The sequence below is a fragment of the Rattus norvegicus genome, chromosome 7, assembly GCF_036323735.1.
Source record: "Rattus norvegicus strain BN/NHsdMcwi chromosome 7, GRCr8, whole genome shotgun sequence".
Taxonomy (NCBI): Eukaryota; Metazoa; Chordata; class Mammalia; order Rodentia; family Muridae; genus Rattus; species Rattus norvegicus.
In genome coordinates, this window is record NC_086025.1 from 29,251,945 (window position 1) to 29,269,301 (window position 17,357).

Genomic DNA, 17,357 nt, shown 5'->3' on the forward strand with positions numbered 1-17,357 from the left:
GCGTGCTGCCACCACCTGGCCAAAATTAAATTTCTCATATGAGGAGCTTTCCTAGGTTTTGACAATCACTAATTACTCTTATAATAATTATTCTAATGATTGGTATTATTGATATTATTCTGACAATTGGCATTATTTCCCAGGTTCTGGCACATAATTTATATTCATAACTGGGCCAGTGTAGGAACATGAAAACCAGTTGCCTTTCACTTCAACACAATGGTGATCATTAGAACAACATTTAATAAGAATAACAGACACCAATATCAGACTGGTTCAGTTATCAGGGCTTGCCTCTCAAGCATGAGGACCTATGTCTAATCCCCAGGGTCTATGTGAAAAGGCTGAACACAGTCAAATGTGCTGAGAGGGGGGAACAGTTGGATCCCTGGAAGTAAGTACCAGGCCTGTGAGAAATCCTGTCTCTAAAATCAAGGTGAGCAGCTCCTAGAGAACCACATCTTCCATTTTCCTCTAGCCTCCACATGCAGTGCACTTATGAGCATACCCCTTCACATACATGTACCTGCACGTAAACACTTAGTCACTGTGAAAACATGCATTTTCCATTATCTTCAAAACATTACCTAATTGCAAACTCTGCACCAAGTACTTTATATGTTTTCTGAATTCTTTAAAAGGAATGGGATATCAGACCTACCATCCTATCAAAACCAGATCATTCCAACTGATCTAATACTTGGGTTTGCACAGGTTGCAGAGGCATTTCATCCATAAGCACGCCTAACTCAGCACTGTGCACGGTTTTAATGATCCTCTATTTAGGAATCTCTCAAGGGATTTGCTTGGTGTCCTTGTTTTCCATTGCCAAGCTCCAACAGACTTAACATAACACGACACAGAGCAATGATTGTTAGGGGAAGACGCCTACTTGGTGGGGGTGGGGAACACAAGGTAAAGTATCAAAGTATGGAAACAGTTGGATTGAATTAGCCTCCCGAGTGATTAAAAGCTCAAAAATGTTATTATAAAAATCAGTCAAGCTTGGAGATTATATCAAATAAAATAAAATCCCTGAAGGCATCACGCTCCTTGGTTACCTACCCTGGTGAAGCGAACACATGATTAGGTACCTTGCACCTGTCGGGCAAGCAACAGTGATCTCAGAGCTGATTATCATGGGACAGTGTTACACTAATTATAGAAAAACAGAGTATAGCAGGTGAAACAAAATCCGCTATAAACCACAGGCAGGAGAAATAGCAGATGGATGTGGATCACATTTAAAGTTCTACTTGTGGAAGTCCAACCTCAGAATTAGGTCTTGAGAGTCCTGGGTGGCCCTTCAGACCAGAACAATTGGGCCAGCTTTTGAAACAGACTCCAGGCATTCACATTAGTTTCTAAGGTCTTATTCGCTGTCACAAAGAGTAGAGCTATGAAGACGCTGTTCTCAGCCTTCAAGTTCAGCCCCTTGCCATCTACTTCCAGAGCCAATGTAACCAGTTAGGATGGCTAAAGCCTACAACACTGTGACTTAGCAGGCCACACTATGACTTAGCAGACAGAGAGAGGAAGACTCTTGTGAGTTCAAGCTGAGCCTGAGCTACTGAGTAAGTTCCAGGTCAGACTGGCCTAAAACAGGGCACTGATCAACATAAACAAAGAAACAACAATCAGAAAAAAAAACTAAAAAAACTAGACAAAAAACAAAATCTAAGGTGTCTGGGACATGTGCAGTAAACCACAGAAAACTTCCGTTCCAAAGGAGTTGAGTCAGAATCTATAGAGCTTTGTCCCACGCTATGCACAGTTGTGGGAGATCTTGCTGGTCTACCTGTCCCTCTCATTCCTCTTTTGGGAGAAAGTTACTAGATGGATGAAATTGGAGGAAATATTTGGGACATACACATTTTGGCTTCCCTTGAGAGTAAACTATTTGTTGGTAGGACATTCTTTGCTTTTTCATGTGAGATTTTACGGAACCTCATGAAGAGGCCTGGTGCGTTCCAATCCTAAGTGAAGGGCAAGGAAAGTCACAAGATATACAGCCCCTCCCCAACACATAGGAAGCCACGCTCTGCAGTATCAAGGTCAGGATTCACAGAAGTGGGTTATGTTCCTCTTCATCTTTACTCTTGGACTTCATGGTGAGCGAGAGCTCACTCCAGGAAGTGAGTGGTAAGTATTAGGAAGGTCAACGTTCTCCAGTTTCTGGGAAGATGGGAAAATCCTTTAAAACGCTTCCTACGTGATTCCAACATTTGGCACGAGCTGTTTCTGTGTGGAGGCGGGGTTTCATTGTGCAGCCTAAGAGGTTTCACCAGATAGCTCTTGAGGATGGGAGACTCATGATCCTCCTGGCTCAGCCTCTGAATGCTGGCACTACGGACATGAGCCAACAAACTTGGCTCTTTAACAGAGTTCTTATAAGTTCCTTAATGAGTCTTTCCGTGTTTTATTATTTAAGTGGTTTATGTTAACATATAATATGTAATTGATTCTGTAATAATAGTATCTCGCCGGATAGTCCAGGCTGGCTTACAGTTTACATTCCTTTTGTCTCAGCCTCCTGAATTTTGGGATTACAAGAATGTGCCACCACATATCACTTCTAAGGTGGCAATTTATTTTTCTTTACATTTTTATTAAATTGGGTATTTCTTATTTACATTTCAAATGTTATTCCCTTTATCTTTTAAACAAACAAAAAGAAAAATGAAATAGAACAAAACAACAAAAAACCCAACCAACTAACAATTTAGAATAAAATGGAAGGAATGTGTCCCAATTAGTTCTTAAAGTTTTTAACATTATCTCCCGGCACAGAGGTATTCCACCTGGCACAGAGCTATGCCATCCTGAAAGGATAAGGTGTGGGAAAGTCCCTATTCTGGGACAAGCCCTGGTTTCTGATCACTTCCCTGGCAACATCAGCCACAGAAGCGTAGACACAGCTAGTGTACTGGAACCTATCCTTGTAAACGTCAGTGAGTAAAAAGGTGAGGTTCAAAGGGAGAGTCAATTCAGAATTAGTGACGATCTTTTTTTTCTAATTTTGACAGAATTTGTGCAAGTGAAATGATTTATTCATTTCATAAACATGTACCAAAAGCTCATGGAGTGCACGTTCCCTTGAGTTCCCTAGAATCTCAGTTCTTTCTCTATAAAGCACAAATGTGTCGGCCTCCTCCACAAGATGTCCCTTCTTTTGGTCCCCTTACATTGGCTGATGATGTCTCTGAGCTCTCAGGATCACAGGCTTCCCACAGCCCCTTTGCTTTCTGCAAGGCGGATCCTCCTAAAGGGTCATGGCGCTGGTTTAGTAAGTCCTGATTTTCTTTAGTAGTGTCTTTTACAGACAGATCTTCCTCCCCACTCTTTTGGTCACTCGGTCCATTACTTGACTGTGTCTCTTCCATAATTCCTTCCCCTCTCTCTCCTTTGCCTGTCACCACTATACAATACCAACAGCATAGCTAAGACATACATGTTGTTTCACTTTTCAATTACTTTTTCTTGTTAGAACATGATTTTATTTTTTTAATTTTAAAAACTGCCTATGAAGTATCGGGCTTCTTTATGGTATTTTCACATACACATCATTTTGGTTAACTTCTCTCAACTTTATCCCTCCGTTGCCTTGCTCCCCTTTGTCTGTGACACCCTTGCACCCCCAGGATTTCCCTTTCTACTTCGTGTTCTATTTCCCCGCTCCTCTTAAAGCCTCTTCTTTTTCCACTGTGCTTCAGGCTCCTCTCTAGTACACTGGATTTAACACATGGCTGCATCCATGTAGATACCCATATTTACTATTAGGGGCCAGGAATCCTATGTAAGAGAGAAAACATAGCATTTGTCTTTCTGAGCCTCAATTATCGTGCTTAACACAGCATTTTTCCAGCACCAACTATTTTCCTAATAATCTATATTTGCATTCTTCTTAACAGCTAAATAAAACTCTACTGTGTATACAGCTTATCCATTCATCAGCTGACACGCATGTGGGCAGTCTCTACTTCATCCCTACCATGAAAAGAGAAGCAATGAATCCGGATGTCTTGCTGTGATAGGATGTAGAGTCCTTGGGATATACACATGGGACTAACATAGCTGGATCACATAGAAGTTCTATTTTAGTTTTTTTAGAAGCCTCCATATGATTTTCACAGTAGTTTGGCTCTATTTTACACTTCCACTGAGAGGAGACAAGAGGTTCCTCTTTCCCTATATGGCTCAACTAGCATTTGTGGCCATTTGTTTTCTTAAAGGAAGCTAAACTGTTTACAGTGAGATGGAATCCCAAAGTACTTTTAATTTGCACTCCCCTGGTGGCTAAGGATTTTGAGCACCTCAAAAATGTATTTATTGGCCAATCACATATCTTCTTTTGAAAACTGCCTCTTCAGTCCACTGGCCCATTTATTGATTGGGAGTTTTGGTTTTAGTACTTAGCTTTTGCTATTCTCTATGTATTCTAGATATTTTCCTCTGCTCTGGAGAATAGCTAAGGAAAGATTTTTCTCACAGTGGGCAAGCTGTCTGCTCACTCTTTTGACAGTTTCCTTTTTCTTGTGTGGAAGTTCTATGTGTTTGTGCACATATGCACACATGTGTGCACATGTGGATGTAGATGTGGATGTGTGTGTGTGTGTGTGTGTGTGTGTGTGTGCACTTGCTTGTGTGTGTGCTCCATACCATTTTGTCTAGACTGGCTGGCCAGCAAGCTTTTGGCATGTGCTTATTTTAATCCTCTCGCCCCAGTGAAGTGCTACAACACATACCTTTTTACACAGGTTCTTGGGATGTGAACTCAGGTCTTCATGCTTGCACTGAGCTATTTCCCCAGCCCCTAAAAATCTCTTAATTTCATGTGATCCCATCCATCAGTTCTTGGCACTCTTTCGTGTGCTACTGGGGTCATAATGAGAAGTGTCTTGCTTATACTGAAACCAGCAGGTATTTCCCCCACGTTTCCTTTAGCAATTTCAAAGTAAAACCATAAGTAACATATTTTAATTTTCACACCTTCCTTGCCATGTCCCTTAGAAAGAACTTCTAAAGCAATCTAACTTCTTTTCTCTCAAACCTAAGACTTGTTTCTCTATTACCAGATCAAGGCTACATCCAGGGGCTCTGCCCCTCTACACCTTCTTCTGTCTGTCTCAGTGTTACTTTGGAATAGTGTAGGAATTCAGCAAATGTTTATTGATTATTGAATTTCAAGCCTGTACTTTTAGTTTGAAATGACTTGTTCGGTCTAATCAAACTTCCTTGTTTCAATAGCTTGTTTAAATATTCCTATTACTCAAGACCATGGTGGTTTAAAAAAAAATTCTTAAAACTTCATTTATGTTCATTTCTATGTCTTGTCAGTGGAAATCTCTCATTTTCATATTACATATTTTATTAAAATCCATTGACTTTCATAGAACTTTCCCAAATAAAAAGTTCTCCAACTCTTGATTCAACTAAAGTTTTTACTTCTTTAACCTATTCCCATTAACATTTGTGAAAAGTACAAGAAATCCTTTACATGTTCAAAATAAGTATAAAGAACTTGGGTGAATTTAGAAAGACTCACACTAGATTATGGGAAAGTGATGGTCCTGGAATTTGCATCAGATCTTAGCAAAATGGCTTCCTGGAAGATATTGATTCCACAGGAAGATAGATAACTCTGAGACATTTCAAAGGTCGGTGGAAATGACAAGAAAGACTTGAAATGGGAATCATCCTGAGACTCAAGGTGACTTGGTTTGCCTCCATATGTGGCTCTAGAGAAATGAGCCTGCTAGGAACACTGAGTAAACTAGAAATCTCTGAGCCACTTGGAGGTTGGCGTGCTCCTTTCTGCAACAGGCGGGTGATCTAAGTCAATTCACAGTGATCAGTGTTTTAGAAGCTTACCTTGTCTGATGATTCAAAGAGAACTTTCTCTAGCGAAATCGTGTTTTCCAAACCTTGAAGAAGTTCCTTTGGAAACCCATCAATGCAGGAAGAAGCGTAGAGCTGTAAGAAGTTTTTCAGGAAAATGTGCACTTCTTTTTGGCGCAAAATCAGCTCAGAGTTGTACAGGGATGTGATGATTGTGTCATCAGGCAAAGAAATCCCTGAGTCCGGAGTTGCAGATGCTTGGGAAACAGAAAATTCATTATTTAGGCTCATGTGAGTGATGGAATAGTCTGTCTTGGTCATTCACTGCCTACTATGATACTCCAACCAGCTAGTGTCCTGCTACTACCTTGCTCTGTGGAACTTATATACTGATAGGTTACTGATTGCCACAGGTCCCAAGGGAAATCTCAGAAGCACATAATGATATTGTTTCTGGTTGTCTGGTACTAACAACTGTACCATTTATTCTTTCTATCTCTCTTATTTTGTGTTCCCACAAAATAGTGGAGATCTGGGTATATGGCATTCTTCTGACAAGGGATCTCAAAGACCTTTGTGGATGGTTAGGAAAATTATGGCCTGGAGAAAGACAGAGTTAGGAGGGAGCATAATGAATAGGACAGGTCTAGGTCCACGGTCAACAAAGGACCAGTCATGCTAAGATCTTCTGAAAAACAACAACTGTAATCATAATGTCATTGTGCACTGTATAAAGATTTTCCTTGTGTTATTCAAATACTGATTTCTGTGCCCCTTTATCTGGTTGCAGTCCTTATTTTGAGAATCTCCTGTCTCAATGGTATATAAACATTGTTCCCCAATTATTCCCTGACTGCTCAATAAAGAAGCTGACCAGGCAGTGTCTCGGCAGAGGGGAGAATAGGGCTGGACTTTCTCCCAGCCAGAGGAAGGGGAGGGAAAGAGAGAAAGAGATTTACTACAAAGAGAGGGTCCAGGAGACGCCATGAGAAAACACTTGGAGCAGAGAGAGACAGATCAGTACTGAATGCAAGTATCTCCGGGATTTTGGCTGGGAGGTAACCAGATTAGCAGAGTATTCAAATAGCTTAGTACTGCTCAGTTGTTGTACCTTAAAGATGTTAAATAAATCTAATAGTTCTGTCTCAAATTATTTGAAAGCTTCAGGTTAAGAGGAAAATGGCAACACATACATTTCCACTAACATTACAAAACAAAACAAACGAACAAAGAACCAAAACCATGGAGGACAGCCTCAATTAAGCCAGAAACTGGAAAGCTCCTCTACTGTCCCTTACTTTATTAGCTAAGGTCACTGCTGGATGCTGGGAGTAGCACCCCAAGGTTACAGGCTGAACAAAACCCTAGGAAAGCCCAGAGCACGAAAGCAGAGAGATGGATACTTCTGTGGAGAAGTGCCAGTCACTGCATTCAGAGGCAAGCTATGGTGCCAGGACGTCCTCAGGGCTGGCTTTTCAGGCTCAAGGCCATATGGTTCCTCTCTGAATGAGTTTCCACCACTACACAATAAGCTTGCAACCCTGAAACCTTCACCAGTGGTTGCTTATCCCCTCGCTGTACTCAGCCATTCTGTGACTCAGCTTGGTTGCCCTGATGGCCTCTCAATCACTGGATACTGGTATGGGCCAAACAGTCTTTCCTGACTGCCTTCATGGGCATCACTAGATGGCTGACTTCAAGTGTACCAATGAGGCATAAAAAATACTAATATTGTCAAAGTCATGATGGAAAGGGCTGATGTACCAGTCTTTCAAAACATTTTCATAAACATTCTGTTTATGGTGTGCTGGCTAGCTTTTATGTCAGCTTGTCACAAATTAAGAGTCATTTGGGTATAGGTACCCTCAATTGAGAGAAAACAAAAAAAGGCCCTTCTCAACTGGACACAATCTGTGTGGCATTTTCTTAATTGATAACAGATAAGCGGGGAGGGCAAGTTCCTTGTGGGTGATACCCTCCTGAGGAGGTGGTCCTCCTATGTGCTATAAAGAAGCTCCAAACCGTAAGGGCGAGCCAGTAAGCAGCCATCTTCCACGGCCCCTGCCTCAGCTCCTGCATCCAGGGTCCTGCCCTGGCTTCCCTCAGCAATGAAGTGTGACCCCAGAGTTGTGAGCTGCAAGAAACCCTTTCTTTCAGTTGCTTTTGGTCTTGGTGTTTAATCGCAGCCATAGAAACTCAAAAAATTATAGATTAATGTTTAAAATTATAATTAATTATCCTAGCTAAAGTCACACATTCCATGTCTTTCACACACTTGCCAGATAACTGAACACGCCCGAAAGCCAAGTCCCATCTTACTCACTTGGTAAAGCTACTACTTGGTTGTCCCTCGTTTTTTACCTGTTGTGCTCTATGGACCACTTTGGCAATCTTGGGAATCTACCAGACATCTTTCTGTCATGATGTTTTTAAATATATGACATAAGATGTATGGAATTTCTACAGACACCAATAACTCAGCAATATTATTCCAGTCCAAGGTTCCTGTTCTCCAGATCCAAGTCCCTGAAACTCCCATCTTTTCATAATCCTTCACTCAGTTGTCAAAATTATTCTATACATTAAAACATATATAACTTGTATGTATATATAACTCTGTAAGTTATATATACCTTACAAATAACATATAAAACTCTATAAGTTATAAATATAACTTTAGATAACATATATATAGCTCAGTAAGTTATATAAGTTATAACTTATATATGACACACACCTATAGATAACACACACACACACACACACACACACACACACACACACACACACCAAGTCTGTAAGTTAGAAACATGATCCAAGTAGGAAAAAGAAAAAGAATCCATTCCTTTTTAACCCATGGAGACACACCTAGCAGCTTGCTCATGTTGTTGATCCTTTGAAGGTGGATATAGTAGCGAATGAGAAGGATCCACGTAATGTCCACTTTGGAGAGATTCCTCTTTCTACCGTCTATACAGTCATACACATCCTCATTTTGGCACGCGAATGAAACGGAAGTCTGGAAAACAACCTGGTAGTTGTCTGAAAGCAAAACAAACAGTAGTAATATAATACAGTGCTGTCCTTTTTCCTGAAATAAATCTATGCACAGAGTCTGAGGGGAAGAAACGCAACTTATAAAGGAAAGACTGTTACATGAGCAAATGTTCAATTTAAGGGAAAAAAAAGGGGCAGTATCCCAAAGGTACCAAGCAAAGTGTTAAAAGAAAAAGATTGTGGGAAGATATTTGGCACACATGTTGTTGCTGCTTTTTTAAAATAAAGATTTATTTTTATTTGAAGTGTGTGTGTGTGTGTGTGTGTGTGTGTGTGTGTGTGTGTGTGTACCATGTATGCATGGATACCAGGTTTGTATGAGTACCATGATTGTATGGATACCATGAACATGCCTGATACAAGGCCAAGAGAAGAAGTCAGAGCCTGCTGGACTGGAGCTTTGAATGGTCGTGAGTCACCATGTGGGTGGTGTAGCCCAGGCTCACTGCAAGAGCACCAAGTGCCCCTGACAGCCAAGGCATCTCTCCAGCTCCCCAACTGTTTATTTGTCTGTCTGTCTGTTTATGGTTCTGGGAATTGAACGTAGATCCTTGTGCCTGCTAAGCAAGTGCTCTGCCAGGGAGCTATAACCACAGCACTGCTTCTCTTTATGAAACCTTTGTACAGAACAATTTTTAAAAAGTCAAATAGCCCAATTTCAGCCAGCAGTTCATAGGAGAGGTGTGCAAAGAATGTCAACAACCAACTGGAAGGCCTAAATGGTGAAAATTTTTATCACCACTAAAAATGAGGGCAATATAGATTCAAGATGAAATATTATCCTCCATCCCTTGGGAACTGACACACAGTAGTATCTCACTGTAATGATTAATATTATTTTTCTGCATATTATAATGCCACATAGAGCATCCAGGACAGTTTTGAATTGAAGTTATGATAAGCATTTCACTTCTGTGTCTAAAGGCAAGAGTTTAGCATTCAAACACACAACATAAGTGCTAAGAGGGTTTTTCCCACTTCTATTTTATGTTCAATTATGTGTGTATGCATGTGTGTGCATGCGTGTTCGTGTGTGTGTGTGTGTGTGTGTGTGTGTGTGTGTATGTGGGTGCAGATGCCTAAGGATGCCAGAACAGAGTGTCAAATAGCCTGGAGCTAGAGTTACAGGTGACTGTGAACGGCCCAGTGTGGCCTTGGGATGAAGCTCAGGTCTCCTACAGGAGCGGTGCACGTGTTCAACTGCTGGGCCCTGTCTCCAACCCCTTAGAACCTTTTTAAAGGAACGAAATTTCCTTTACCTCAGTTTTGGAGTCATGGATGACTGTTTAATTTCATTGAATTTTTTGTGCCTGTTTGAGATGCTGATTATTTTCATGTACTGATGTGGTGATTGGCTTTAATAGATTTTGTAAGTTTGAGGTGCATTTGCATTCCTGGAAGTGATCCAATTTGACATCGTGTATCTTTCAACAGGCTGCTTGTTTTCACTATTCATACATGTCTGTGATCAAAAATAACACTTCCTCTCCCCAGAGGCAAGTATTCTCAACCATTTGTACTTTACTTCCTTTAGGTTAGTTCCAACTCTGAAGATAATTTTCTTATAGTACTTTCCCTAAATTGTCAGTACTCAAGAATGGGTTGATAAGCTTTCTGTGACATTAACTCAGAGGCCACTCTCCCATCCTTTGAATTGTAATGGGTACACAGCCACATCGCCCTCCTATGTCTGGCCCTCCTATGTCTGGCCCTCCTATGTCTGGCCCTCCTATGTCTGGTCCCTCTATGCCCCCATATACCCATGATGTTCTAAAAGCCCTCTAATATTAATTTGGATGATATCTCTAGATATCTTACTCTATAACCTAACAGCAGCTGCCCCCTTGCCCCTTTCTAAAATCTCTGTTGTCAGAATAAACATTTTTTACACTCTTGTCTGTATGCACAACCTTTGTTCATTTTATGTCTAAGATGAAAGTCAATGAATATTGCTGAATGCTTTGGTCCACCCATGACTCCTGCACCTGGGGGTGGAGGCAGAAGTGTCAAGAATTCAAAGTCATCCTTGGTTGTATAATGTCCCGTCTCAGAAGGAAAAGGAGGAAGAGTGCGAAGATGCAGAAGAAGGAAGGGGAGGAGGGAGAGGAAAAGAGGAGAACTTAAATTAGGATTAGGAATGCTTCAATAAGAGCAAATTTCTTCCATGAAGACTTAATGTCCCAATCCCGCAGCCCATAAAGATATAAATCATTTAGTATGAAGATCAAATGGATTATTTTCATTCATAACAGCCACCAAATCATGCCATCATTTCAATGGACCATGAATCTTTTATCTCTGAATATTTTTTCCTTACTGAGAGAAGTAACATTTTTATTTCACCATTCCTTTTGGGAAGAGAGGGGTGAAACAGGGTTTCCCTGTGTAGTCCTGGCCCATCTTATAACTCATTCTGTAGACCAGGTTGCCTTCAAACTCAGAAATCCACCTGCCTGTGCCAGCCTGGTTGCTGGGATTGGAGGCATGTGCCACCATCTCCACCATATACTTAGTGTTTTCTACCTTCCTAATTATTCTATCTGTTGCCTTGTGTCCATTCGTGTTTCCTAGCCGTGTTCTTGCATTGCCAGCCTTCCATTCTACTTTACACAGGAGCACTGCAGGTAGCCGCACAGTAAGCAACACCGAGAAGCCGGCCCTCCCTCCTGTCCTTCACTTGCAATCTTGCACGGCAGGACTCACCGTCAAGAAACATCCTGAAAATAGTTTGCCAATTTGTAGGCCATTTGAGTCCTTAAAGGACTCTGAAACTTGACTTAGGATTCAGTGAAGTACAAGCTTATTTCCCCTTATTTCCTCAGAGGCTCTGGTGCCCTCCCATCTGCTGTCGCTGGAATGGAGATCCATTTGACGCTCATCAAATCCATACTCCTTCTAACCCGCCTGCGCTACCTCATTCTGGAAGGCACCTTTTTCAATCAACTCATTACCTGTGGTAATTTAAAGTTTCATTTGGGGCCCAGCTTTGTATTTTTTTTTTGTTTTGTTTTTTATTTGTGCTGCACGGCTCCTGGTAAAACTTTTCAACTTAAAGGCTCATTTCTCCCTTCAGCATTAAAAAATAGTTTTCTATTGATTTCTGTGATGACTGCCTCTGATTTTCTCATCCTTCTCCACCTCACATGTGTATTGGTTGATATTAAAATATTTCCACTGATTCACTGCATTCCATTTCTCCTCTTCCTTCTCTCCTCACTTTTCTTATCCCACTAAAAACAGGCACTAGGTTGGTATGCAACATAGTTTTCTTGTTGTTGCTTTGTTTCATTTTTTTTCTTTTCTTTTCTTTTTTTTTTCGGAGCTGGGGACCGAACCCAGGGCCTTGCGCTTGCTAGGCAAGCGCTCTACCACTGAGCTAAATCCCCAACCCCTTTGTTTCATTTTTTTAAGACAGGATTTTGCTATACAGTTCAAGTCAGTCTTGGACTCTCAATACTCTTGCCCCTGTGCTGGGAGCGTGAGTGTGTGTGACCCTCTACTGTTGTGAAGAAACATGAATACCTAAATAAGTGGCTAGGGTTTCATGTATCACCATATAAACAAAGTCAATGTTGACTCTTCTTATCACACACAAGAGTCAAACGTAAAAGTAGACTCTGAGTGAAATGTGGATCTAAAGGTGAATGATAAAAGAGAGACAGGGACATGGGAAGGTGTCTTTACGATTTTTTTGTATGTAAGAAAATATTTATGCAATTGACCATCAAGAGGACAAAGCACAACAGAAAACACTGTGTATTAAGACATACACCCACGTTCCCAGCACAGGGGCAGGAGGATTGAAAAGTCAAGACTGACCTGAACTCTCTAGAAAAACCTTGTTTTTTAAAAAGGGGCAGGCAGAAAGAAGGTAGGAGGTGGAGGGACCCTCTAGAACGTACCAGAGACCTAGGAGGTGAGAGACTCTCAGGACTTAGAGGGAAGCACCTTAGATGACATGCCCTACAGTGGGGAGGGGGAACTTGTAGAGTCCAGCACAAAGACAGGGCATCAAGTGAGGGATGAGGTTGCCATCCCACAGTCAAAACTATGACCCATAATTATTCCTGTCTGAAAGAACTGCAGGGACAAAAATGGAGAAGACCCTGAGGAAGAGGAAGTCCAGTGACGGGGCCAAATTGGGAACCAGCTCAGGGGGAGGCCCCAAGGCCTGACACTATTACTGAGGCTATGGAATGTTCACAAATAGGGGCCTACCATGACTGCCCTCCAAAAGACCCAACAAGCAGCTGAAAGAGTCTGATGCAGATATTTACACCCAACCAATGGACAGAAGCTGCTGACCCCTGTGATTGAATTAGAGGAAAGCTGGAAGAAGCTGAGGAGGAGGGTGGACCAATAGTCTCAATTAACCTGGATCCCAAAGATCTCTCAGTCACAGGACCACCAACCAGGCAGCGTACACCAACTGAGATGAGGCCTCCAACACATACAGCAGAGGACTGCCGGGCCTGGGTTCAGTCAGAGACGATGCCCTAACCCTCAAGAGACTGGAGGCCCCAGGGAGTGGGTGGGGTGGGGGTTGTGGTGTTGGGGAGTAGGGAGTGGGAACATCCTCATAGAGATGGGGGGGGAGATGGGATGTGGAACAGTCAGAGGGTGGACTGGGAGGGGAATCAAGTCTAAACTGTAAAAAAACATTTACAGGATTTAAAAAATGTAAAAAATGATTTAAAAACTGCACAATAATAGAATTACAAGCTTTGAGTAATTGAAAATTAATTAAAATAAAATGTCAAAACTGGATGGGAAAAGATGATTATGTACGTGTAAAAAGCAAAATGTCCATCTGAAACATATAAAGAACATCTGCAGCTCTCCACAACAGAGAGAAAACTCCCAAGGAAAAATACGAATGAATGTAAGAGGGTCCCTCCAAAGGGTGTGTAATAGCCAATATACAATTCAGAGTACAGCATGATCGGCAAGATAACTTTCACTAAACTGCCTTGGAGAACTTGGAAAGATGCACATATGCCCTCAGAGACAGTGATTCAACTCCTTGGCACATAAATCTATCCCTCTATATATCCATATCCTTATCTATCTATCTATCTATCTATCTATCTATCTATCTATCTGTCTGTCTGTCTGTCTGTCTGTCTGTCTGTCTGTCTGTCTATCTATCATCCATCTGTTTATCTCATATATATATATATATATGTATATATATATATATATATATATATATATATATATATATATATATATATATCTCCAAAAGATCACACAGTATGTTCAGGGCAGGCTCTCTCACAATAGCCTTCAGTGTTTACATATGGGCAATAAACAGTGCTATTACGTCCACAAAGGACCAAGTCTCTCAGAACAAAAGAATCTAGCTTCAATAATGCCCTCATTGCATTTAAACAGAATTCAAAAGCTGGCTAAACTCATGTTAGAAATTAGAAGGCAGAACAACCAGAAAACAAGTAACAACCGTACCAGTTAAATTTGGAATAAATCAAGGAAGAAAGAGAATCTCAAAGTGCAAAACAGACAGTCATTCCCAGAGCAGATGCCATCAGATAGAAAGAACAGACCAGGAGGCAGAGCGTGACACTGAGCAGGAAATCCCAGAGAGACATTAATGATGGAGAGCAGGGGTGTGGGGCCAGTCAAGTAGTTTTGCCTTTCACAGTATAAAAGAAAAAGGAATTAAAATACAGACATTATGTGATAATCCAAAACTGTTACCGCTTTTTCAACTTAAAAATGGAGAGCCAGTGGAGCAACATCTGGATCAGTGGTTCTCAACCTTCCTAGTGCTGAGACCCTTTATCAAGTTCCTTATGTTATGGTGGCCCCTGACCATAACATTATGTTTGTAGAGTTGGCCAGAGACATGCACCCCAAACCTAGACACTCGTGCAGCTTTGTCTCAGTGACTTTATCCAATGCTCATCCATCCTGAGGTCCAAGGGTTAAAGATCTGCAAGTCCTGTCTGCAGTTATTGCTCCTGGATGAGAGTTCAGTCAACTCAACCATGACTTTGTAAAACGGTCAAATAAAGCAGCTTAAAACGTAACGGAAAGCACAGAGAATCCCTTCCTACCCCCTCAGCAGAATTACACATTTAAATGACAAATGGCTTCTATATACCGATACGGTTCATCTGAGGGTTTGCTTGTGTTTGTCTAACGATACCAACACCAAAACCTCCAACAGTATTTTCCTTTATGCCAAAGTCAGCAGGAAAGCAAAGAGCACTGAAGAACTCCGATTTCAACCTAACCACTGTGATGGAGAATGCCACCATTAGCAGTGAGGTGGCATCCAGGAAGTGGTGAGCTTCACCTTAACGGGAAGCTAGGAATCAGGGACACCATACTGCCAAGCTGCCCTTGGGTTCTTCGTGTAAAACAAATAAATTAAAATGCCATGTTGGTTTAAGTCCTTCTGGCTTGACGAAGCTGTAAAAGTCATTAAAGCTATTAACTCTACATGACTTTTTCATATTCTGGTTAACAATGAAGAGCATGCAAGGCCTCTCTACTGTGTGCGGGAGGGTGAGGGGGGAGGAGGGCTCTTCTAGAGCTGTAGCTTGAATGTGCTTTACCCACCTCATGAAACACATTTGACTTGAAATAACAACTGACAAGCTATAAGGAGATTCCTGCCATAGGTTGGTGGGCAAACATCTGAACTTCAAGGGAACCAACCATCGGCAGGACTTGGTGTCCTCATTTAAGTCCTCAAGCAGAAATCTTGACCTTTAGAAAGTTTATACCTACTGCTAAGAATTTTTCAGTACCTAGATTTCTTTCTTTCTTTTTCTTTTTCTTTCTTTCTTTTCCTTTTCTTCTTCTTCTTCTTCTTCTTCTTCTTCTTCTTCTTCTTCTTCTTCTTCTTCTTCTTCTTCTTCTTCCTCTTCTTCTTCTTCTTCTTCTTCTTTTTTTTTTTTGAAAGGCATGGTGGTGGTGTTTTAAGTTTACAGTGTTTGCTGTTGTCCAAGGAAATAGATCGGCATTCAAATGTTCTTTTTTTTTTAAGACTTATTTATTTATTTTCATTTATATGAATACACTGCAGCTGTCTTCAGACACACACTAGAAGAGTGCATGGGATCCCTTTACAGATTGTTGTGAGCCACCATGTGGTTGCTGGGGAACTGAACTCAGGATCTCTGGAAGAGCAGTTAGTGTTCTTAACCACTGAGCCATCTCTCCAGCCTGCATTCAGATGTTCTTAACCTTCTGAAAACCAAAGTTTTCCAAATGCTTAAGCTGTCATGGGGACCCCACGCTAGTCTCAGCACCTTCTATCTGTTGAAAGAATTCAGAGACATACAGAATATAACATGAGAGATGGCTGGAGCTTTCTACAAAGTAAAGTTGATCCCTCTCAAAAGGGTGGGCAGGCCGTATCCCCATCACTGCAAAGGAGAGAGGAGAGCAGTCAAGGGGGCCACTGCTGTGTTGGCTTCCATTCTTAGGTATGCTTTATAATATTTCTTAATGTCCCTAAACTAGATGGAGTCCCTGGGGGCAGTTTTCCTGTTCAGTGATTCACTGGCCTACCAATCAAATAACAGAGCCAAGAAATGACCCTTGTCATAGTACGGGCATCAGTGAGTTTCACTGTTGAAACACCTAGTGTTTCACCCTAGCTTCCTGCTGTCTGTGGAGTAATTTACACTTTACTCAACCTTTTGAGTGGTGCCTGACTGTCTTCACCTTTTACTGGGCAAAGGCCCATTAACAAAGGCTGGGCTTTAACACCAATCCCCTAGAAACTACCACAGTAATGGCGCATCCTTATGTCCCAGATCACATACTTGATAACTGGATCTCTAGGAGTTAGATCCTATCTCCAATCCTTTTGGAGACCTCAATCCTCTGAATATGGAGCATGCCAATTAGACCCTAACTTTACCTGTTAGGACGCTAGGTCAGGAGACTCACCTTCCCTAGGAGGCGGTTCTCAGCAGCTCTCCTGAGGGTTCACAGAGGTCCTCACTGCTGGCCCTGGCCCAAGCATGGTAGTCTCCTTTATGGAGCCATTTTCTAAATTCAAATTTGTTCCCAGGTGACAGAGCCCAGGTTTTAAGCCAATTTGCTTTCTAGATTCAATAAATTCCAACAGTGCAAACATTCCAAAGTCATGATTCCAGGGCCAAGAGAGATGGCTCAGTGGCTAAGAGCCCTGGATGCTCTTCCAGAGGGTCTCAGTTGGATTCCCAGCACCCACACAGCTACTCAACAACTGCAACTCCAGTTCCAGGGGACCCGATAACCAGACAGACAGACAGACATGCAGGCAAAACACCAATGTACATAAAATAAAAAATAAATGAATGATTAAAGACGTGGTTCCAAAGACAACCAAATCCACCCGAAAAAGAACAGAAGACTCTTTTCCTAGGTACTAATTGAAACCTACAGGGAGGACCCTGAGGACCAACAGTTAACTCCTCTTTGAAAGGCTCTTTGCTTATGCT

The 17,357-nt window shown here is 41.6% G+C and overlaps 1 protein-coding gene across 7 annotated transcripts in view; it reads right to left on the reverse strand.

Moving 5' to 3' along the window:
• Nucleotides 1-17,357, reverse strand: part of Cfap54 (cilia and flagella associated protein 54) — a 286,409-nt gene that overhangs the window by 48,802 nt on the left and 220,250 nt on the right. For all 7 annotated transcript variants that reach the window (XR_005486835.2, XM_039080085.2, XM_039080086.2 and 4 more), the window contains 2 exons: nucleotides 8,707-8,880; nucleotides 5,872-6,095 (listed from right to left, as the gene is read on the reverse strand). Coding sequence is in view for 6 of the 7 variants with exons in the window: in XM_039080085.2 (XP_038936013.1) it covers nucleotides 5,872-6,095; nucleotides 8,707-8,880 (398 nt within the window). In the remaining variant the exon portion in view is untranslated. The remainder of the gene's footprint in view (nucleotides 1-5,871; nucleotides 6,096-8,706; nucleotides 8,881-17,357) is intronic.